Source organism: Ovis canadensis, chromosome 8 (genome assembly GCF_042477335.2).
Source record: "Ovis canadensis isolate MfBH-ARS-UI-01 breed Bighorn chromosome 8, ARS-UI_OviCan_v2, whole genome shotgun sequence".
Classification (NCBI taxonomy): Eukaryota; Metazoa; Chordata; class Mammalia; order Artiodactyla; family Bovidae; genus Ovis; species Ovis canadensis.
Genome location: NC_091252.1, coordinates 50637009 through 50660538, shown reverse-complemented (window position 1 = coordinate 50660538; position 23530 = coordinate 50637009). Strand labels below are relative to the sequence as shown.

At 36.3% G+C, this 23530-nt stretch overlaps 1 protein-coding gene across 5 annotated transcripts in view; it reads right to left on the bottom strand.

The window, feature by feature from the left end:
- MMS22L (MMS22 like, DNA repair protein) overlaps positions 1 to 23530 on the bottom strand; it is a 124469-nt gene that overhangs the window by 11666 nt on the left and 89273 nt on the right. For all 5 annotated transcript variants that reach the window (XM_069599233.1, XM_069599234.1, XM_069599231.1 and 2 more), the window contains 6 exons: positions 21599 to 21750; positions 20499 to 20641; positions 14795 to 14954; positions 10090 to 10259; positions 7374 to 7585; positions 3856 to 4019 (listed from right to left, as the gene is read on the bottom strand). In XM_069599233.1, the coding sequence (XP_069455334.1) occupies positions 3856 to 4019; positions 7374 to 7585; positions 10090 to 10259; positions 14795 to 14954; positions 20499 to 20641; positions 21599 to 21750 (1001 nt within the window). The remainder of the gene's footprint in view (positions 1 to 3855; positions 4020 to 7373; positions 7586 to 10089; positions 10260 to 14794; positions 14955 to 20498; positions 20642 to 21598; positions 21751 to 23530) is intronic.

Genomic DNA, 23530 nt, shown 5'->3' with positions numbered 1-23530 from the left:
AAGAATCTGCCTGCAATGTAGGAGACCTGTATTCGATCCCTGAGTCAGGAAGATCCCCAGGAAAAGGAAATGACAACCCATTCCAGTATTCTTGTTTGGAGAATTCCATGGACAGAGGAGCCTGGTGGGCTACAGTCCATGGGGTTGCAAGAGTTGGACACAATTGAGCAACTAACACTTGGACAACATGAAGGTATAGAGTGCTGATCCCCCATACAGTTGAAAATCCATGTTTAACTTTACAGTCAGCTTTCTGAATGTAAAGTCAGAAAGGGTTCAGTCAGGGTTCCACATCTACAAATTCAACTAACCATGGTTTGTGTAGTAATGTAGTATGGATTTATTGAAAAGAAACACTGCAAATAAGTGGACCTGTGCAGTTCAAACCCATGCTATTCAAGGGTCAACTGTACATAATTACCTTTGCTGTTCTTTGTTTACTCATAAGTATTCAAGTTACTATCTGAGCTCACTTTAACTTTCATTCTAAAGAACTTCCTTTAGTAATTTTTATAAGGCAGGTCTGCTAACAACAAATTCTCTCATTTTTTATCTGCAAATATCTTGAGTTTATTTTCATTTTTGAAAGGGCAGCTTTGCTCACTATAGAATTCTTGGTTGACAGTGCTTTCTTTGATCACTCAGTGTTATCCCACTGCCTTCTAGTTTCCATTGATTTTGCTGAGAAGTCAGCTGTTAATCTTCCCAGGGTTCCTTTGAAAGTAGAGTTGTTTCTCCTCTTGCTGCTTTGAAAATCTTCTCCTTGCCTTTGACTTCCAACCTTTTTTTCCCCCACTAAGTTGCATGTCTGTGTATCTAAGTTTATTCCATTTGGAATTAGGTGGGCTTCCTGAATGTATAGATTGGTATTAGTCAATAAATTTTGAAATTTTTCAGCCATTACTTCTTCAATATCTTTTCTGCTCCTTTCTGTCCTCTCCTGATATTCTATGTAGCATGGTGTGCTTAATGATGTCCTACAGTTCTGTAAAGCTCTATTCATTTCTTTCTTGTTTTTTTGTTTTTTCGAATGCATAACACCTAACAATCTATCTTCAAGTTTGCTAATTCTTTCATCTATCAATTCAAATTAAACTTAAGATTTTCAGTTTAGCTTTTATTTTTTTTTATTTAATTTAATTTTATTTTTTTATTAGTTTTTTATTTTTTTAATTTTAAAATCTTTAATTCTTACATGCGTTCCCAAACATGAACCCCTCTCCCACTTCCCTCCCCATAACATCTCTGTGGGTCATCCCCATGCACCAGCCCCAAGCATGCTGTATCCCGCGTCAGACATAGACTGGCAATTCAATTCTTACATTCAGTTTAGCTTTTAAACTTCAGAATTCCCATTTGGTTATCTTCTGTTTTAATAATTTCTATTTCTCTACTGATAGTCTCTGATGTGACACTGTTATCACATCTTCCTCTACCTTATTAACCATGATTTCCTTGAGCCTTCTGAACCTTTTTATAATGGCTACTTTGAAGTCTTTGTTTATTAAATCTTATATCTGACTGCTCACACTGGCAGGATCTGTTGATTTTCTCTCAGTAAATGTAAGTGTATGATCTTATCAAATCCAGGCTTTTTTAAAGGGAGGATTTCTGAGATTAGTGATATTTGTTCTCACCCCAGGGCTTTTTGCAGTCAATTCTCTCACTAAACTAGTTGACCTACAGATTAACTTACACCTCTAATAAATCTATCATTCTCCTACCTATTGCCTTTTAACCACAAACTCCACTGCTTTTGACAGCACCCTCAGGCTTGAACTTTTTCACATTTCATTGTAAATGAAATTTGTTCCTTTCAGAGAAATTCAGAGTTATCTGTCCTATGGCTTTCTCCTACCCCTTCCCACTCTCAGGCAAAATTCAGAAGTGAAGTTCTGTTGCTGGAGACAGAGATCATGGTGCCCAATATTTTCTGACCAACATACCCATGTTAGGTGCTGCATGCTTGTGGAAGGAAGGGTATTAGCTACAGATCCTCTTGGTATAAATTCTCTACCTCTAAGCTGGAGAAGGAAATGGCAATCCACTCCAGTACTACTACCTGGAAAATCCCATGGACAGAGGAGCCTGGTAGGCTACAGCCCATGGGGTCGCAAAGAGTCGGACACGACTGAGGAACTTTACCTTAAGCTGCAGCAAGGACAATCAACACTCCAGTATTCTCATTGATACCATACTCAGTATAGTGCTCCCATCTCACAAGTGGGAGCTGAGTGGAAGAATGAAGGCCTCACCTCTCACCCACACTCCCCTGGAATATAACCTTACCATCAGGTGGCTAAGAGGCAGGATGAGAAACACTGATACTCTGCCTCTCTTAGGAAGACAGCCCTCCTCCTGGAAGCTGCAGGGAGAGGGAACCCTCATTCTTTAATTTACCAGAGTTGCCATGCCTCTGAGATAGGAAGAGAGAAGATAGTAGTCTTGGTTCAAATATCAAAGACTTGCTGTTCCTACCAAGCTTCAGTAGACAATTTCTCCATTTGTTACGTACGCTTTTTGGACCATTTCCAGAGAATTTAAATGCTTTCTTTTAAATAATTTTCACCAGTTTTTCTGGGGACCAAGGCTGCAGAGATTCTCATGTCACCATGCTGAAAGTGAACTCAAGCTCTTGTGTACAGGTATTTTGGGTAAACACTGAAATATTCTTGGGCATAACACTAACTTTCTACAATTTTACAAACTGTCCTTCAAAAAGACAGAGACTACAAGGAGAGTCAGGGAATCTTCTCTGAGCCGATCACACACATCTGTGTTCCTCCACAAACCTGACCTTCTTCATGATAAATATTATACTCACTAATAACAGGCTAGCTAAAATGCCATACTATCTGCTCTGTCTCAAATTTTGTACTGTATAGTACAACAGACTTTCATTGAAATTAAAGCATGCAAATGTTTTTAAAGAAGGTAAAATTTCTAAAGAACAGTCTGGGATCTATCTCTGGATATTCTTTACTGAAGAGGTGTTACTATCAAGTAAGAGTATTTTACATTAACATAATACAACATTTTTCACAGAACCAAGCGTGGAAGCAGAGAGGACCGTTTTTAAATATCAAAATAACATGGATTAAAACAAAACATGCATAAATTTTTGAGATGAAACAGAACATTTCAAAGAGCTGTCTGAGCTCTTAGCTGCCACTCTGCATGCTGCCCTCGTATTCTTTAGGATATATACTGTACTCACTTATCACAGTAGTTAGAAGTACTTAAGTAGAAGCATTTGAGAAGCCTGCCCCAAATGATCACATTATAATGACAAATACACACACAACACATCTATTTACACTAAAAATCCCTTCAGGATAGAACTACAGCCACTATTCTGCATATTCCCAATAAGCTTGTTAAGGCCTGCTACTCACAGCAGGGACTAAATAAATAGTATTTTTAAGTGATCACAGGCAGTAAGCTGATGAGACTGAAAACAAAAGGATCAACATGTACTTACAGGTTTGCCCACAGATCAGCTTACATATTATAGCAGAATCCAGAATAGGAGAAAGTAGGCTGCCCCCTCACCACTTGATATTTAGCAAGTTGCATTCAGTATCAGAGACAAATTGAACAGAAATTAAATAAACATAAATCAACTATTTGGGAGGAGAAAAAAAAAAACTAGACTGAATCATGTCAGTTTTTAACCATTTTATCACACCCAACCTCAGCTACTGGCTGGAGTTCATTCTTTAGCCATGATAAAAATTAAGTTGATATGAAATAGCCATATATTTTCATAACTGTCAATTTAACTGACAGAATTGAATACTTTCTTAATTTGTGAACATAAAAGAATAACAAATACAAACTCCTAAATGAACTAACCTTGAGGTTCACTGAACAGCACCAAGCATTTTAATACTCCAGGGAGGAGGAGTTCAATCTCAGTAACATCAGTGTTAGTTTCCTTAACAAGCTGGAGGATGAAGGCCAGAATGGATGCCAAGCGAGGAGGGAGCAAGGATCCTTTAAACTCAAAGTAGGACTTCCTGAAAAGAAGCAAAATTTTGTTCTTCCTTCTCTTCAAAGTTTCAATAGAGCAGAATCAAATGTCATACACTTGAAAGATGATGGCCTATTTTATCTCTGAAATCCATAAAGCACAATTTTTAAAAACTATGTATATTTTACCATATTTTCTTCCAACCTAAGATTTTTGAAGCAATGACTGCACATCCTACTGGCATGATATAAAGGCCAAAGCAGAATACAGATACAAACTAAATATGAAGGAAACTGATCTTAAACAATCAAAATCTAATAAAAATCTGTTAAATTTTTTCCTTTCTAATATAAGCTTGATCTCCCCTATGAGCTCCTCAATGACACATTTTAATCTGACTTTGCATAAAGATTCTCTCCATTTATCTATGGATTTGAAAGGGAGTTTTATTTTTCCAACTAAACCATACTAGAAATCGTCTTTCCATTCCAACCTGTATCCGTCCTTCCCTTATGAAATAAAAGAATTAGAGAATTGAGGGTTTCATATCTTTTTTAAAGCAGGACAACTTTTACCATTTGAACTCAGAGGTCATAAAGATAACTCACCTGCCTCATCTTTGTGTCTCTACCTCTTAGAACAGGTCTCAACTCATAGCAGGTGTTCAGTGTACTTTTTTACATGAATAAATGCAAAGTGGAAATTGCACAGTTTCTAAAAAGTCTAGACAATATGAAAAAGTGTCAAATATAGCTAAATCTAAACCAGACATCTACATATACTTTGCAAAGAGATATAATTTGCCAAAATGAGGCACAGAAATCACTAAATATTGTAAATTCCTTAAGGGCAGAACTATGCCTTCATCATTTCTACTCCATATAATGACTTCCAACAAATATTACATATTAGAAAATTCATTCATTCTTTGAGGTCAATTGTTTCATGTGTTTTGTTTAATGCTGAATTTCTAATGCTTAGAACAAACATTCATTGAGTATGTGGTGTGCTTGGTATAAATCTAAGAACAAGAAAGTAAAATATGGTCTCTGAAAGCAGTGGCTCACTGTCCAGTGGAAAAGTTAGATAAGGAAGAAAAGAACAATTATAGTGTGATAGATGCTTTGGAAGATAACCCCAGAATTCTTGGGAATGCAGTAGAGAGAGTCCTAAGCTAGGGAATTATAGGAGTAGAGAAGCTTGGAATAGAGGAAGTCTTAGGAGACAATCTCTATGTCTTTCCTGAGTGTCAAAAGAAAAAAAGAAAAAGGAATTGCTACTTGTTTAGGTCTTCAACTAGAAACAGTAAGAAAAACATTTTCACTATATACAAAGTAGAGAGGAAAGTCAAGGAAAGTAGCCAGGGTCCTAAACACTGGACTTTAACAGCTTTAAGGTCTTAAGGATTTGATTTCATTTCAACACTTGTCATTTGGTTTACTAAAATTACCTATGCAATGTCTCAAACACAGTGGTAGAGTACTACGATCTTGCTGCAAAATTCATATGCAAGTTAGGCAAAACTATCATGATTCTGAGAACTGAATTATACAGAGCACACGGCTCCAGAAGAAGGAAAGAAGAGTCATGGTACACTGAGATATTAGGTGTAAGTCTCATAAAGCCTAGGAGTATTTAGCCCAGTAGATAGCATTTTAATGGAGAAAATGGTCTGAACAAAGGTGTGATATAGGGAAATGTGAAGCATTTTGGAAGGGTGATAATTAAACCAGTATCATTAGGGTTTGTATATGATGACATATATATGGGAAAGTTAAGTGACAGATCATGGACAGCAAACAAAGAAAGTTTGAAGGCAAGGAAGTGTCATACTGGAAAAACATTTTAGGAAAAGTAATCTGGGGGAATTGTTTAGGTGAGACTGGAAGAAAAGACTGCTGCCGCTAAGTCGCTTCAGTCGTGTCTGACTCTGTGCGACCCCAGAGACGGCAGCCCACCAGGCTCCCCCGTCCCTGGGATTGTCCAGGCAAGAACACTGGAGTGGGTTGCCATTTCCTTCTCCAATGCAGGAAAGTGAAAAGTGAAAGTGAAGTCACTCAGTCGTGTCCGACTCTTAGCAACCCCATGGGCTGCAGCCTACCAGGCTTCTCCGTCCATGAGATTTTCCAGGCAAGAGTACTGGAGTGGGGTGCCATTAAGACTAGAGACAGTGAAATTAGTTATGAGACTCTGGCTATAGTGTAGGTATAATATAATAAAAAAGGGATGTGAAAAAGGAAGGAGACAATGATTTGCCAAAGGTTGAAAAGGGAGGGGAAACAAAGAATATGAAGCTTTCAAACCTGAGTAACAGAACACTACGAACACACAGAGAAAGTCAGAGGGAGAACAGATCTCAGACATGGAATTCTGTAATGTGAGGTGACAGATAATATTAGGATATTAAAGATATCAGATCATTAAAAACACAGGAAAAAAACCCACTAAGAATAATATATATCACCATAGCATCTTAAAAGTTTAAAAACTAATTTCATATGAAGCTAAATACTTCATGAAGACCAAAACAAAAAAAAAAAGGTGGTTTCTTAATGTCGCAGTTAGAAGATATGGAGTTCAGTAGAAAACCTAAGTTTCATTGATTCATTTGCCTAATAATAGAAGTTAAGACAGAGAAGACTAAAAGAAAAAGGACTTCATATTGCTTCCTTTTTCATATTAGCATTCTTCTTTTCACTGAATTATCTCTTATAATTACTTCATTTTGTACAGTACAAAATTCAATCAGTATTTAACTGATAAAAAATAATACATATACATGCTGTTATTTAGTTGCTAAGTCATGTCTGACTCCTTTGCAACCCCATGGATTGTAGCCCACCAGGCACTTCTGTCCATGGGACTTCCCAGACAAGAATACTGGAATGGGTTGCCATTTCCTTCTCCCATACATACATACATATATACATACACACACACACACACACACACACACACACACACACACACACACACACACACACACACACACACACACACATATATATGACATATATGGGCTTCCCAGATGGACAGAAGAGCCTGGTGGGCTACAGTCCACAGGGTCACAAAAGATTTGGGCACAACTTAGTGACTAAACAGCAGCAGCAAGACATATATAAGAGAAATAATAGCAATACAAAGAAAACAAGCAATTCAGAGAAAACAATTTAAAGAGCTGTCTTAGGCTGCCAAGTCATTCTGATAAATTCTGAGATACTTCTCAGGAAAAAAGTTTCTAAACTCAGAATCCTACAGGTTGCCAATACTTTTGTTATTTTTTTAATACAGAAAATTATTAGAGAAATTTATCATTTAAAAGAGAAAATAAAAAACTATTCTGTTTTTAATAGAGAATAATACATTGTAAATACCACTTATTCTTAGTATTTAGATGTACCTTATGACATGGGCAATGCATTTCTTTAGCAATGACATCGGTGGAACACTGGCTGAGTTTTTCAATGCCAATAAAACAGGATGCTGTCCAAGACCTAAGACAGGAGCTGAGGCTGGAAGAAATCGCCCGATGTACTGCTCAATAACATTCCCCAGCAACTGGTTCAGATAGGCATTCGGATTTTGAGACTGACAACAGACAATACACATGCCCTACAGGAGAAAAAAAAAAAGAAATACTAAAAGATAAAGTTTTAAAAAAAAATTAGGAAGTTACTAATTTTGCCCCCAGCATTGATATTTATATATCAGAATGTGTAACTTAACACAGTCAACAAGAACACCTTCCATAATCAACAGGTAATGTTTGTATGAAGCTCAGGGCACAGCTGAGTTTGGTTAACTTACGTAATGGTACCTAACGGAACACATGTATTTGGGGCACACCAGAGGAAGCAGGGGAGAAAAGTAAGAAGACAGATGAAGCTCTCTTCTGGGTCTCATCTTCAGAAAACTTCACCACCACACTCATCAATGAAATATATATGTAATTACAATGTTATAAAATACACATTGCTGCTGCTGCTGCTAAGTCGCTTCAGTTGTGTCCGACTCTGTGCACATTAGGTCTATTTTATATTTTAAATATAAATTCATTTATTTCAATTGGAGGCTAATTACAATATTGTAGTGGTTCTGCCATACATTGACATGAATCCGCCACGGGTGTACATGTGTTCTCCATCCTGAACTCCCCTCTTACCTCCTTCTCCATCCTATCCCTCTGGGTCATCCCAGTGCACCAGCCCTGAGCACCCTGTCTCGTGCATCGAACCTGGACTGGCAATCCGTTTCACATATGATATTCTCCCAAATCATCCCACCCTCGTTAGGTCTACTTTAAAACTTATGGTATTGGTCATTTTATCTGAATAAGACTATAAAATTTATGCTAAAAATTTTTCAATGTTAAGAAACATAATACATTTTTTAAATAAAAATAACAAAAGGAGAGAAATGCAGAAGATTAAGACTCGGAATAATGACAATTGATTCTGAGGTTTTTTTATGTCAGCATGTGCCACATGTTTTGTATTCATTATTTCACTTAAATTTCTCAAAAAACATCCTCACTGACTTAGTGCTATATTTCTGATTTTACAGCTGGAGAAACTGAGGTTTAGAGAAGAGTTTGATAAATTCATGGTCAAACAGAACTCACAATGTCTTATGTCTATTGATTTAAACCATTGTATTTGTATAGAGTTAATGAGATACTTTCACATGGATTGCAGTGTTTGATACTTACAGAAAAATCAACACCTAAGAAAAAAAATTTTTCTGCTAATATTAGTAAATATTGCCTTTTACTAAATAATCACCAACAGAGCAACAAATTATGCTCTAAAAGTTCACTTACAATTTGGTACCTTGGTGATTTCACAATGTGGTTTTTCCAGAGAAATAATCAGAAATGACTGTCATGTCTCTATTTTAACTATAAATGGTATTTGTCCAGTAAGAAATTTTGGAAGTTTATTTCTAATGAAAAAGAGTACAAACCTGTTAAAACATAAGCGCTTAAACAACAATTGAAAAAAACAAAACAGTGGACTCCCCCACCCATTTCTTTCATGCTCTGTTTGAGGAAAAGCATATTATATCAGAAGATTTAAAAAATGAATGAATACTTTTTAAAAAATTCTGATGAGAAGAGCTTATACCTTTAAGAAGTTAAAGATATAGCTCCAAGTGAGTTCTGCCAAATGGATAATTCAACAAATTTAACTTAGGAAGTTTGTAAGAATTCTTATTATGTGCACTGTTTTGGTATCAGAGGGCCATGCTAGGGCAAGCACTCCACTCAACTATTGACATAAGCAGCCACCATGGAATCTAAGAAGTATCCTATTTCTTTTTGCTGCTCTACAACACTCATACTCAGCAACTCTGTGACCGGTGATACTAAACGTTTCTAAAATCTGCTGTGTGTTCTGTACCCACTGCCTTAGTTCCATACTTTCAGATAATGAACTACCCCCTGCCTTCCAAATCTTCAATCTAACCTCCTCACAAGCTTAAATGTGGCCACCAGAATCCCCTTTCTAAAACGTAAATATGGTATGTCTCTCCCGCTTCTCTGCTCACAATCCAACAACATTCCCCCTGTACAAGTCCAAACTTCTTAAGTACACAAAACTCTTCACTATGTGGCTCCTCCTGTATGAGCCTCCAGCCACAAAAGAATTCTTTGCCTTTCCCCATGAGTCATGTTTTCTTATAGCTTATGCTCTCCACATGCTGTTCCCTCTTACAGGAACAGTCCTTCAGGTCCTACCCACTTTGCTCTTTAACACCTAATATTCTTCACTGCAGTTATCTTCTCTTGCGTCTCTTCAGGCCAGTCTGGCTGACAGAGAGCGGAGGCCTCTGAGGAAAATACTGAGCAAACGCTGGATTGTCTACGCTAGTCAGTCTCTTCGCTCAACTTTAAGCTTCTTGACAGTGGAGGTTTTGCCTCTTTCATCTTTGTTTTCAGAGCTCAACACAAAAGAATTTTAAACCTGTTCAGTGGAAATACATCATCACAAATGTACATTAGGAATATAACGTATGGTTTTGAAATCTGCAATTAGTAAACTAGTAATCTGCAATTAGTAAAAGGCAAGCGTCAATTTTTTTTTCCTTTTCCTTTTAAGCAGTCACACTTACTATACCTGGAGATACAAAGGAAGACTCTTCTGAATTGCAGTCAACATAGGTGCAGGCAGCTCCTTCTCTTGCTGTAATACTGTATGTGGCAGCAGTAAACAGTCTATAATCCGGAATAGTAACTTTTGGGCTTTAGAGGTGGCAAAGATCAGTGCCCATGATTTAACTAGAATTCCTAACAAAGAGGAGTGGTAAGAGAAATTATGGTTATCTTCCAACCAGAAAATTTTGTCATTCCAGTTAAAAAAAAAAAAGTATATTTAAAACACAGAGGACCAAGTTAAAGTTGGCAATAGGAAGAAACATGTATTAACAGTCAAAAGACATATGCCAAGTATTTCACTAAAGAGGCAACTGTCTCAGAATTCTGGGCCAAGAAAAACATACATTTCCTGAGCAACTAACTGGCATTTAATACATACACACAACGTGTGGTTATACATTATGCGAAGTTATAGACTGAATCTTCCAATTAGCCAGATCTCTCTCTCTTTCTCTCTTTGCTCAGGCTGCTAGGAAACTCAGAGGCCAATCTGCAGTCCAACTTTAAGAACACTGTAACACCATATATTATGCTTTTATGTATATATTCACTTTTCCCTGGGCTTCTTCATGCTACTATAAATGTTACTGATAGTCTTATTTCTTTATATTTTAAATTACATTTACAGGCTGTCTGAACCCAGTTTGCCACAAGAAGGATCACTAAATTTAATTGTTGAAGTAGAAAAAAAGATTAGTTGTAACATCTTGAAGCAATCACTTAACCTCTTGGAACTTCAGTTTTTATAACTTCTAGCTATTTAATACAAACACTGAATTTAAATTTTGATTCTATAAGAAGAGAAATGGACTTCTTTACTACATGAACTATATTATGGTTTCCTAATGGTAGGAGTCTGTCAAAAAACTGCTATATTAAATGATGGTAAAACAACAAATGAGCACTTTTTGCTTTTTAAAGTAATTAACGGCAGATATATACTTCCTTTTAGAGTATATTACTGCTACTGAGGCCTCTTTTACTGAAAAATATTAGTTTAAAAGGAGATCATTAAGCACTTGTCCAAACAGCAGTTGCTGCATAAACTTTTATATTTTATTTCATCTTAGAAAAGCAAAAAAGATAAAATTCAAAGTCATTTCCATAAAACAGAAAGTTTAAAATTCAAGCTCTGAAGGAAAACAAAAATATGCTTAGAGATGAATATAGTTTTTTAAAAAAACAACAACCAATAATCACTTCTAAGAACAAACAGCAACATTAATCTTCTTTTGTAAAAGGAAATACAATAATCAATCATAAGAAACACAATGCTCACTTAGCAATATTTTAAATAACGCTGGCCTGCTGCTCATTTTTCCAGTAGGTGAAAATCTTGAGGATGACAGTAGTGTAAGAAGAGCTCACATTCTAAACACATTAATACACTGGTAAGAGGAACTGTCATCATCACCAACATTTGAAATGATTCATATCACTCTTAAGTGTCACACAGGTATTAACTTATAAAGAGCAAGGACCTTCCAACTGAAAACGCCTCATCTACCCTCGTATTTTATCTTCTGCAATGGTTATAACACTGACGAAGACTTGAAATTTCATGAGTTCATAGAATGTAGAGATGATACATTTGTTTTACTGCTATCAAGCCCCTAATTGAAAGTTTCAGGAAAGAACATTCAAGGGCATGTAGAACTGAAAATGCAAAGGAAAAAATTTTTAAGTAAAAAACTGGAAAAGGTTTCAATACACAGAGTAGCTTTGTAAGAAACCAAGTATTTTTCCTGGCTAAGAACTATTCCCACTCCAGTATTCTGGTCTGGAGAACTGCAAGGTGGTTGCAAAGAGTCAGAGAGGACTGAGTGACTTTCACTTTCACTTTCCTTTGTAGCTCAGTCAATGAAGAATCTGCCTTCAATGCAGGAGACCTGAATTCGATTCCTGGATCTGGAAGACCTCCTGGAGAAGGAAATGGCAACCCACTCCAGTACTCTTGCTTAAAGAATCCCGTGGACAGAGGAGCCTGGCAGGCTACAGTCCACGGTGTCGCAACAGTCGGACACGACTTAGTGACTAAACCACCACCAAGAACTATTACTTACTTACTGATAAAGCTGAAAATATAGGAAAACTGTGGGGAATATATTTCCACAATTGAAAGCCACAACACAAGAATTCTTAGGTATTTACTTATTTTCTGCTGCTGCTGCTAAGTCGCTTCAGTCGTGTCCGACTCTGCGAGACCCCACGGACGGCAGCCCACCAGGCTCCCCCGTCCCTGGGATTCTCCAGGCAAGATCACTGGAGTGGGTTGCCATTTCCTTCTCCAATGTATGAAAGTGAAAAGTGAAAGCGAAGTCGCCCATTCGTGTCCGACTCTTTGCGACCCCATGGATTGCAGCCTACTAGGCTCCTCCGTCCATGGGATTTTCCAGGCAAGAGCACTGGAGTGGGGTGCCACTGCCTTCTCTGACTTATTTTCTACTCTATGTATATAAGAGTTCTTATGTATTTACTTATTTTCTATTCTATGTATATATTAAGCCTTAAAAAAAAAGACAATTGAGATCATTATATATTTTTAGATGTAGTTAACAGAAAGCAACTTTGCTCATTTTGTAACACTACAAAATACACTACATAGTGTATAAATAAATAGATTTATATTTAAGGTTATTAAGTTTCAGAGATATTTAGTTAATATATGTCATCCTCTACACTGGAGGATCTCTTTAACCACTATATCATCAGTTCCCAAATCAGTGCCTGATATACACTCAGTAAATGTTTTTATTTGTTGAGAATACAACAAGATGATGGGAATAATAAGATAAGGCCACTAACCATAAGCAAGTTTAAATTTTACTGGAGGCATATCAAGTACACAAATAATCCTAATAAATGGAAAGCTACCAAAAAAAAAAAGTCAGAAGAGAAGGACAGGTGAAGCAGAGTTAGGGAGAGCAGGTCTTCCTGGGCTGGACAGTAAAGGGTCATGTGTAGAATTTCAATTTGAAAGATCAAAGGGGAAGAAGGATCCCAAGAGAGAAACATGATCAAAAGGAAAGTCATGGAAACAGAAAAGCCAGAGATATAAAGAATGGGGGGAAAAAAAGGATATAAAGGGAAGGACAGTTGAAGACACTACTGAGAGATCAATCCTGCCTTCTCAGAAATTACCTGGAGACAATTAAGACCCCAGATGCCTTAGTCTGGAGTGATGCTGTCAAGAGTTAGTGCCTCCACTAGCAGCAGTGCAACTGAATAGCAGAGGCATTTATCCCCAGGGAGGAACCAGCCAGGTAAACCAACTACCGAGGTTTAGGTGGTTAATTTTCTTTCACTCTAGATGATGTGACATCCCAACACACCCGAAACAGGTTCCAACTCGCAACAATTTGTATTTGCTCTTTCTCTGTTTTCTTCTAAACCTGTGTCCCTGTAAAAGACATCTGTTCCTAATTTCTGCTGACAAAATGGGCAACACTGTAGCAGTGTACTCTATTCCCAGACTCTGAGGGCTAGACAAAGGGAAATGCCATATCCACTGGCCATTAAATAAAAAATCAAGCATGTAACAAAACAAAGCACCCCCCCCCCCGTTCTTCATAAGGAGAATGTCCCAGGTCTACATATCACCAATCCAAATGATTTTGCAGTTCTTGATAAGACAATCATGTATTTTGTAAAATAAAGACATCCTTCTAAAATCATACATTTAGCTTGGCAAAAATCCAATAGCAACTAATAAATTATAAGCCTAAATGCTGAAATACATGTTAATCTAAATTTTACTAAGTTAAATTTATAATAAATTCTCACTTATATTTTGCTCTAAAATTAAAATGACCAAATTGCTACTACTGCTTTCACTACATCCTACATCATCAATATTTACACATTTTCACATTCTCCTTTATCTTTCACAACAAAGATAAAAGGTTTCAGACAGCCCAAATCAGGTTTATTCATATGTTCACAAGATCAAAGGGAAGAGATATAAGGTTTTGGCCACAGAGAAAAAAAAAAAAACTTAAATTCTGTATAAAAACTTCTAAGGAAATCCTTCTCATTTCTCTTTATCCAGTTCCTATTCTTGGTTAGCAACAAAGTTTTAGTGAACAAAGATATTCAAATTACTGACTTCCTAAAGAAGGATGACCTCTGTTGTTATAGCGCAGACACAGAAGAAGATTTCTTTTCTTTTTGAAAGGAGAAAACATTGTGAGAAACAAGATTTGAAGCATAAATATCTTTTAGCACTATAATAAATCCTTTCCTGACCTCCTTCATACAGAGCAGACCATAAAAAATAGAAAGAAGTGATGGTTTTCTGAAGTTTTAAATTCTAACAAAGCATAGATAAGTGTTGGGAAAAGGTTCATTTTAATTATGCAGGCATTCACAATGTGAATGATTTACAACAGACTATATCTGTAGCAAGCTGGAGTAGGTGTGTTTTTTGTATTGATCATAATTAATTTTAGTATTAACCAAACATAAGAAAAGTTCTGAAAGGAGGTAGGGCAAGACATAGATACACTTGAAAGTCAACATGAATTATTTTAAACTAAATCACTGTCTTTCAGATTATTCTTAAGATTGTGTGGAGAGTAGTGACTTAGCCAGTGTATCAGTATATTCCTATCCATCATGATACCATAGGTTCAGTCTAGGGAAGTTTTAATAAAGTCAGGAATACATACCCATCATCATATAAGTCAGCTGCAGCCCTGCACTGGAAACTTTTTTCCCCAAATAAGGTTTTATATATTTTAATATTTCACCAAGGTATTCTAAGGACTTTGTGACCATGGCAGATTTATCAGAAAATGTCTGCAGATTCCCGTAAGTTATACCAACAGCCTATAAATAAGAAAAAACATGATTTAGCATTCCAAGTTTTCTACAATACAGATTTTGAAAAATACAGATAATTTCTCTTTCTACACACACACATACATATTCCTTACATTTAAGCCTTCATCCTTAACTTTCCAATAAATGTTCACAGCAATTAAAATCCAGAAAAAAGAATTATCTTGCCTTTTATGATTAAAATAAAGGCTAAAGGAAGAATTAAAAAAATCAGTTCACCAATAATTATGAATCAGCAAAGTATTAGTTAAAGACACATGGAACTAATATACAAGAAGCTTATAAACAAATTTCCTATTAGGCATTAGGTGAGCCAAACAGATGGCTCACCATATTTCTAGCACATAACTGGGAATTCCAAATCTGCAAATTTCGACAAAAAAAGACCTACTGGTGAGGTTAATCAACTCTTACAAGTCAGACCTCCATAAATAAAGTTCAGCTTTATGATATGAGTTGATTTTTCCCTCAGAATTTTGTTTATAAGCCAATAGCTTAACTTTCTCAGAGGAAAAAAAAAGGTACAAAGGGTAGAAATGGTAAAACGGGGAGGCAGAGAAGTGTGAGATGAGATGGTAAAAGAATAATGAAGTCAGAAGAAGAAGGTAAATACCTGAGAGGCTAGTTGTGACAAGGTGAGAATAAGCAAGAGCTGAGAAGTCACAAAAAGAGTCAAGAGAAAACTGGCTAGGGATGGGTGAGGTTTGAGGACAGTAGTAATGTTTCTAAGCCACTACTGAGAACTTGCAATGAATTTGAATCACCCAAATTGGACCATGAATGGCACTAGTATACATGGTTATGTGGTTTTTCTCCTGAAGCTCTCAGAAGATAAGACAAAGGAAAGAAACCAGGTGGTTATACTGATCCAAAGTTGAAGGTTTAGAGCTTTAACCAAAAGACAGGGATGGAAGACTTTGAGTATGTCGGTTAAGAGTAGTTGAAATGAGGCCTCCAAGAGGTTTAGTTAAGGTAGATAGAGAAGAGAGACCATCAGAGGACGCTGCACTTGGGAAAAAGGGAAAGGAAGGTCCTGATGAAGTCACTCAAAGAGTTGGAAGCAAAGTGATGACAGTCAGTGAACTTTCAAATGCACCAAGTGACGCCATGGTTCAGTGGTTAGTCATGGGAGTGGATGGATGCCAGCAGAAGTGAAGATCACTGAGACTATTGGAGAAGATTTGAAATGGGGACTCAAGATAAGTTATCCAAGGTGATATTAAAGTTAGCCATGTTGATGATAAAACGTAGAATAAAGGAAAAGATAAGAAACCTAGTGAACTTGAGTGATTAGGAAGTGAACAGATGAGAACAAGAGATATATACTCAACGAATCCCCTTTTCCATTTAGGTCTCTGCCCTCGGTTTTCTATACTTCTTTTCCTGGACCAGAAATTCTCAAACTTTTTGTCTCAGTTTCCTGTTATACACTTTAAAATTGAGGATCTTAAAGGGCTTATTATTATTTGAACTATATCCATTGAAATTTATGATATTAGGAATTACAACAGAAAATTTCAAATTATATTTTTAAATTATAAACATGTTACTATAAGTAATATATTTTTAGTGAAAATAACTTCCTTTTCCAAAACAAACAAAAAAACATACTGAAAAGTGTATTTTTAAAAATATTTTTGCATATCTCTTTAACGTCTGTTCTAATAAAAGATAGTTATTCTCATATCTGCTTCTGCATACAATCTGTTGCAATATGTTGTAGATAAAAACAAATTAAGTCTCATAAATACATGTAGCTGGAAGAAGAAAAAATATTTTAATAAATTTTTCAGATAATTGTGGGATTCCTTTTTGATACTGAAACTTGACAGGTGGTATTTCTTAAACATCAGTTGTAATATGGCATCCAAAGTCACTTTAATGCATATTCTGTACTCTGCTACATTAAAAGCCATTGGTCTATCCAGTGCTTTGAATGCATGTTTTCCACCCATGCATGCTTTCTAAAAAGTCTGTACTTGTTATCTGAAAAATTTTGGTTCCCAATTTGGACAACACATTTCACTGTCTTTTTTAAAAATCATATTTGTTAATATGACAAATAATCGTCATTTGTTAACACCAATGCTATTCAAAAGTCTTAAACTATCAAGAAGTTTTCAAGCTCCTGGTGGCAAATGTAAGTGTTCCAAAATTCTAATTTTCTTGAAAGCTTTGGAGAAAGCAACAGCAAGCCACTCCAGTACTCTTGCCTAGAAAATCTCAAGGACGGAGGAGCCTGGTAGGCTGCAGTCCATGGGGTCACTACTAGTTGGACATGACTGAGCAACTTCACTTTCACTTTTCACTTTCATGCATGGGAGAAGGAAATGGCAACCCACTCCAGTGTTCTTGCCTGAAGAATTCCAGGGACAACGGAGCCTGGTGGGCTGCCGTCTATGGCATTGCACAGAGTCGGACATGACTGAAGCAACTTAGCAGCAGCAGCAAAAATGCTGTCTTTGAAGTGATTTCAAAGTTACTTTCTTTGAAGGGATAGGCTCATTTTTAAGAAAATATTTGCCAAATACTCAGGTCTGAATAACCATATTTTGTCAGTTGTTCTTTCATGATAAAGGTGTCCGTTCAGCATGCAACTCAACTACATAAGTGTTTCTTATTTAAACAGTCTTTCTTCGGTGTGCAGCAAATGTACTTTAAATACACTTCCTATCATCATTCACAGAATACAAAAAGGGCATGTACTCGTGTCAAAATTTATTAAAATCAATAACTTTATGGCTTCATTAGTGCTATTCTTAAGTGAACTGGCTTTTCTCTCCCCGTGTGACTGCATGGCCTTGAAAATTATAATGATTACTAGCATAATCTTGGGCAATCCAGACCACGGTATTACGTTTAGGCATTCTCATTTTGTCCGTTTCCCTGAACTTCTCAGGGCCACATGAACAAAACAGATGAGATAACCTGGGAACAGCTGAAGTGCTGCCTTGATGGCTTAAGAATTTCTATCCCAAGGGGTGGGAAATGGAATCTGTTTACTGGCCAGAAAGAGAGATTACTTCCATTGAGTATCTTCTACATGGCAGGCAGAGGGTAAGCTATATACTTTTGAGCTCACAGAACCCCTGAAAATTACTGACTCCTAAAAGTCTATGAAAAGACTTTTGAGAAAACCAGTGCCCTAGATTTCAGTATTTCTCTAAGTTTAGCCTTAACCTCTCCAAATTATGAAATGTGTATTTTTCAGTGCCTTGACTATCCCTACTTTCATGCCATGCTATCGTTTCTCTGCTAAGAAGAATTAACATAGCAGGTCCCAATATCACTATCTTTAAAAGGCTTATATGCAAGGTTGGCCCTTGGTTGGTTTTTGGAACCTTAAGATATTTTTTCCCCATCATTTTCTGATAAGAATGGCTCACTGTGCTTCAACAGTTTGTGCAACCAATACAGTTATGCTGGGTATCTGCTTTCCTTCTAAGAATCTGGATTTTTAAAAGTGCTGAACAAACAGGGCCTAGGTGGCCAGCCCCTGGGCACTCAAGTCGTTTAAGAGTTCCCCCAGTAAAGAATTTCCCAGGTGCTCTCACAGTTCCTTGCTGAAAGAATTAAGCATGTCCGGGTAACATCACTAGAAGACGAATCTTGGGAGCTGTGCTTGGTTACTCCAGATGTCACCCATGTACCTTTTCTCTTTGCTGACTGTACTTCGAAAACTTTCACTGTGGTAAGTCATAGTACAACTATATGCTGAGTTCTGTGAGTCATAGCATGTGGTGGGGGAGAGAGGTTCCTGAGCACCCCCTGACACAATTTCAAACTAAACAGGTTTAAAATTGGGCTTCTCACCTACTATGGCCCCATCCTAAATCATGATCTCTGCTTAAGGTCATCATTCTTCTAGTTAAACACAGTATTTCCTAATCATTCAATGATACCCTAGTTCAATCTTCAATTCCTCCTAAATCCCACTAGTTTCTGGCCATTAGTGCTCCTGAGCCTTTAATGTACTCTGTTGTTACCAATTTTCTTTAAGTCATTTGATCAAATCAGACCTACTTAAAAATTTATAAACCTGTTCATAATAAAATCTAAACTTCTTATATCAAGATGCTCTGAATTCTTAACCTGCTGATTCACCTATCAACTAATTGGCACTTATCATATACTATCTTATATTATTATTTTAATCTCTGGGCATGTCTTATATTCTCAGACAAGTAAAAGTTCACTAAGATCAAGGACTAGTTCTTTTGGTTCTTCAAGTCCCTAAGAAATCTTCGCTTAATACTATCTAGCATTTAGCGAATAACTATAATTTAGTGAGTGGTGAAAGAGCAATTAAGTTGGATAGGATTAAATTAGGAGAGCCTTTGAGTATGATTGGTGGGGTGCTTGACTTTTACATTCTTTTCTGGTCCAGGATGGTCCCTGGTAAAGATGTTTAATTACAGATGGAGATTCAATCAACAACGAAAGAAAAGGCTCCAGAGACATGTGTATTTTACATTTGCATATACTGAAGATTCCCTGGAGAAGGGATAGGCTACCTACTCCATTATTCCTGGGCTTCCCTGTAAAGAATATGCCTGCAGTGTGGGAGACCTAGATTCAATCCCTGGGTTGGGATGATTCCCTGGAGAAGGCAAAGGCTACCCACTCCAGCATTCTGGCCTGGAGAATTCCATGGACTGTATAGTCCATGGGGTTGCAAAGAGTCAGACACAATTGAGCAACTTTCATATTCACTTTCACTATACCATTATGAAATATTTTTAAGATTAATACGACATCTCTGTTTTACAATTATATTTTAACTTAATGAAAACCAATGGGAGAATTCACATTTATGGAAAGAGCTTATGGGTTGTAATGATTTTCATTGCAGTTAATATCAACCACTGTGGGAAAATAAACCAAGTTTTACTGTGAATAGCTTACAAAAACACTAATCCAAGCACATTAACAACCTCAATTAGGCTATAAAACAAAGACTATCATGTAAGATAGATCCCTACAAAATTAATAATTAAAAGTAAAATGTTGAATGGGACTATTTATTATAGAGACAAAACAAATGGATTAGATTTTAAAGCCCCAACCATGTTATGGATATGAAGTAGTTGGTGCTTACGCTGAATACACACTAAAATTTTACTGTAAAATTTACAGTTTGTTATAGGGCGGTAAACATTAAGTTGGAACTATTATGCACCATATATAAGGAGATTTAAGTACCTGAAGAATATGGTTATCCAGCAATTTTAGCAATAAGATACTCCTACGATTCCAATCAGATTTGGAGTAAGGTTTTTATATGGCATTCTTTACTCTTATTATTTTTCATTAAATGTAATTCCTCTGCTGTCCTCAAGAATGAATTATATGCTCTATCTTAGATTCACAATTCTATTCCTCCAGAATTTTATAATAGCAGCAACCAATAATATGATTCAGTTTAAAATAACTCATTTTATAGAAAAACATAATACATAATGAACACTTCAGGATTTTTGGAAAAATAATTGTAACTGATTTGGACAATTATATTAATGAATAAAACAGTACCTCAAAGAACCGAACAAGTGCTTTTTTAGGATCTTCTGGGATGGGTAAATATTCAACTTGAGACTTTGAGAAAATATTCTTTACTTCTGATAGGTTAAATAGCAACCTTGTCAGTTCAGTCAACTGTTCCATGTAGTCCTTTTCTGTCAAAATAAATTACATTTATATGTTTATGATATAAATTTGTTATTTATATATATATGTGTGTGTACACACACACACACGACTGGAGTAGGAAACAGCAACCCACTCCAGTATTCTTGCCTGGGGAATTCCATGGACAGAGCCGCCAGGCGGGCTATATAGTCCATTGGGTCACAAAGCGTCAGACACAACTGAGCACACGCATGCACGCACACAGGGGAGAGCAGAGAATGGAGCATTCTTCGTTTGTTTTAAATGATTTAAAATTTAAATGATTTGTTTTAAAATTAAAATTTCTACATTATTAAAAGCTAAGTTTCTTTCACTACAGGAAGGCTTTATTTAAAAACAAACAAACATTTACTTGTGAACTTCCTAGTCCCAAAAGTTATTAATGTAAAGCCAAGTGATATAATAAAACATAAAAGTAAATGTGGAGCATGTTTTCAGTCCAGCCTTTCCAAGACTTACAACTGGCCGTAAACCATAGCTTTAGGAAAAGGAAAATGCATATGCTCCAGACAACCAGGACAGTATGGAATATTAAAAAAAAAAAAGTTACAAGGAAAAGGAGGAAATTATTCATAATTGGATATTTTTCTTTATAGGGTGTTCACAGTATGATATCTGGTTATTTACTTCCTGTCTCCACTTTTTTTTTTTCTGATCAGTTTCTTCAAGGTAAAAAAAATAGCTTGTCACCTAAGAGCAAATTTTTGTTCCACGCTTCCAAGGAAATAAGTTCTTTTATCTTTACAGGAGAGAAATTCGTCATATACAGCAATGGGAAAATATCAAGAAAAAAGAAACAGACTGCAAATGGAAATAAACTTCTGTTCATATTAATACCTACAAACAAATATATTTTTAAAATCTTTTCTATTAATTTATGTAACAAAACAGGAAATTCTAAACATACTTAGCAATCCAGAAAGCAAAACACTTGCAGTACTTACCAACTGCCTGTTCAGGATTTATATCAATGAATGAGTCATCTGGCACATGAAGGTGTTTTACATACATTTGCAAAATGCAACGGATCCATGATCTTACAGTTAGGGCTTGAAAAGATACGCAGCCTGAACAAGAGAGTACTTCACATAACATGCTGTAAAAATAAGTTGATGAATATTAAAAACAGAAACCAAAACAAAACCCTGACAATGTGTTCCCTGAGTCCAGAGACTCTGAAATAAAACATTCTAATACTCCCCAGTTTTTGGTCTCACGTATCTTACAAACACGAATGCAGACATGCTCTGCTGAAAATAAACACTACAGATACCACAAAATATTTTAGACAAACATTCTTGCTTTCACTTATAATGCCCTAATTTTAAAATTTTCCTTTTTCCACTGGTGGCATACATATGACTTATGCCAAGGGAGAGACATGGTTAAAATTAGAAAAACAAGGAAGGGGTTTAAGTAGCTTTGTGTGATGATACTGAAGGAAGTGGCAAGCACAATAAAAAACAGTGGCCCTTAAGAGTAAAACAGAGAAGTGGTCATGACCATATACAGAAGAAAAAAGATAAAATACATTTCTACGAGGGTCTCCCAACCAATCCAATCCCCATCCCTTCCTTTCCCCTCCCCTCCCCCGCCCACAGGAACTCCAAAATAATATCTGAACAAGAGTTTTTAAAATTATTTTACAAAGTCAAAGGTCTGGCTTAATCTGATTTCTAATCATTTTATAAGAGAGGATGGGGATAGTCTTCACCTAATTATAAATGTTATGTAAAGTTAAGACACTTAAAAAATACATAAATCATAACTCTAAAAGTACTGTTTTCAAATACTCTGAATACACATTTTCATAAAAAAAGAGAACACAAAGCAGAACTCAGATGGGCTGTTTATTACCTATACATCCTCCCAATGCTACTTAACATCTTTGCATTTCACTTCAGTTGCTTCATTTCAGTTAGTCCTTCCTTGCTGCTAACATACCAATATTATTTTAAAAACAAATCCTTCAAGATAATTTCAGCACAAGTATTTAACAAATAATATAAACAAATGTTTGTTGTCATCAAAGAATTCTTAAGCTGGAAAGGATCCTAAAAGTAATCCAATTGAAGTTGAACTCCCTTACTGTGTAACTGAAAGCTAGTGAGAAAATGATGGATGACTATGCTTAATGAACTTCTTTTTAAGAAGAATACCTCTCTTCATTTTCACTGACTGGCAGCTGCGACCAGATCAACACTGGTCTCTTAGGTTTGTGTATTTATCTTCCCTTATCTTGATGTTCTTATTTGAATCACCCTGATTGTTCTATACCACTTCTATTACCGACTGTATATTTTTTTCTGCTGGGGTTCCTCAGATCTCTTACGTAATGCAGACACTTAAAAGTCATGGAAATCAAAGTTCAAGGTGATGACGTCTTTTGTTCATCGCTGCACAAAAGTCAGATCTTTAAAAACCTAGTGTGACGAGGAAAAGTGAAGAGTGAAAGTGAAGTCACTCAGTTGTGTCTGACTCTTTGTGACCCCATGGACTGTAGCCTACCAGGCTCCTCCCTCCGTGGGATTCTCCAGGCAAGAGTACTGGAGTGGGTTGCCATTTCCTTCTCCAGGGGACCTTCCCAACCCAGGGATCGAACCCGGGTCTCCCGCATTGTAGGCAGACGCTTTAACCTCTGAGCCACCAGGGAAGCCGAGGAAAGCTATCATTAAACTACAACTGTGATAATAAAACAGTATCTTACAGATTTAGCAATATTAACTGTATAATTTCTTTCACAATGGTGAGTGTAAAAGATCATTTCAGGAGGAGGTTAAGGCAGTCCTATAAAAACCATTTTGACAAAGCAGCAGCAACATTGTTTTAAGAAAAGTTTCCTACTATTAATACAGTCAAAACGTGGATACACAGAA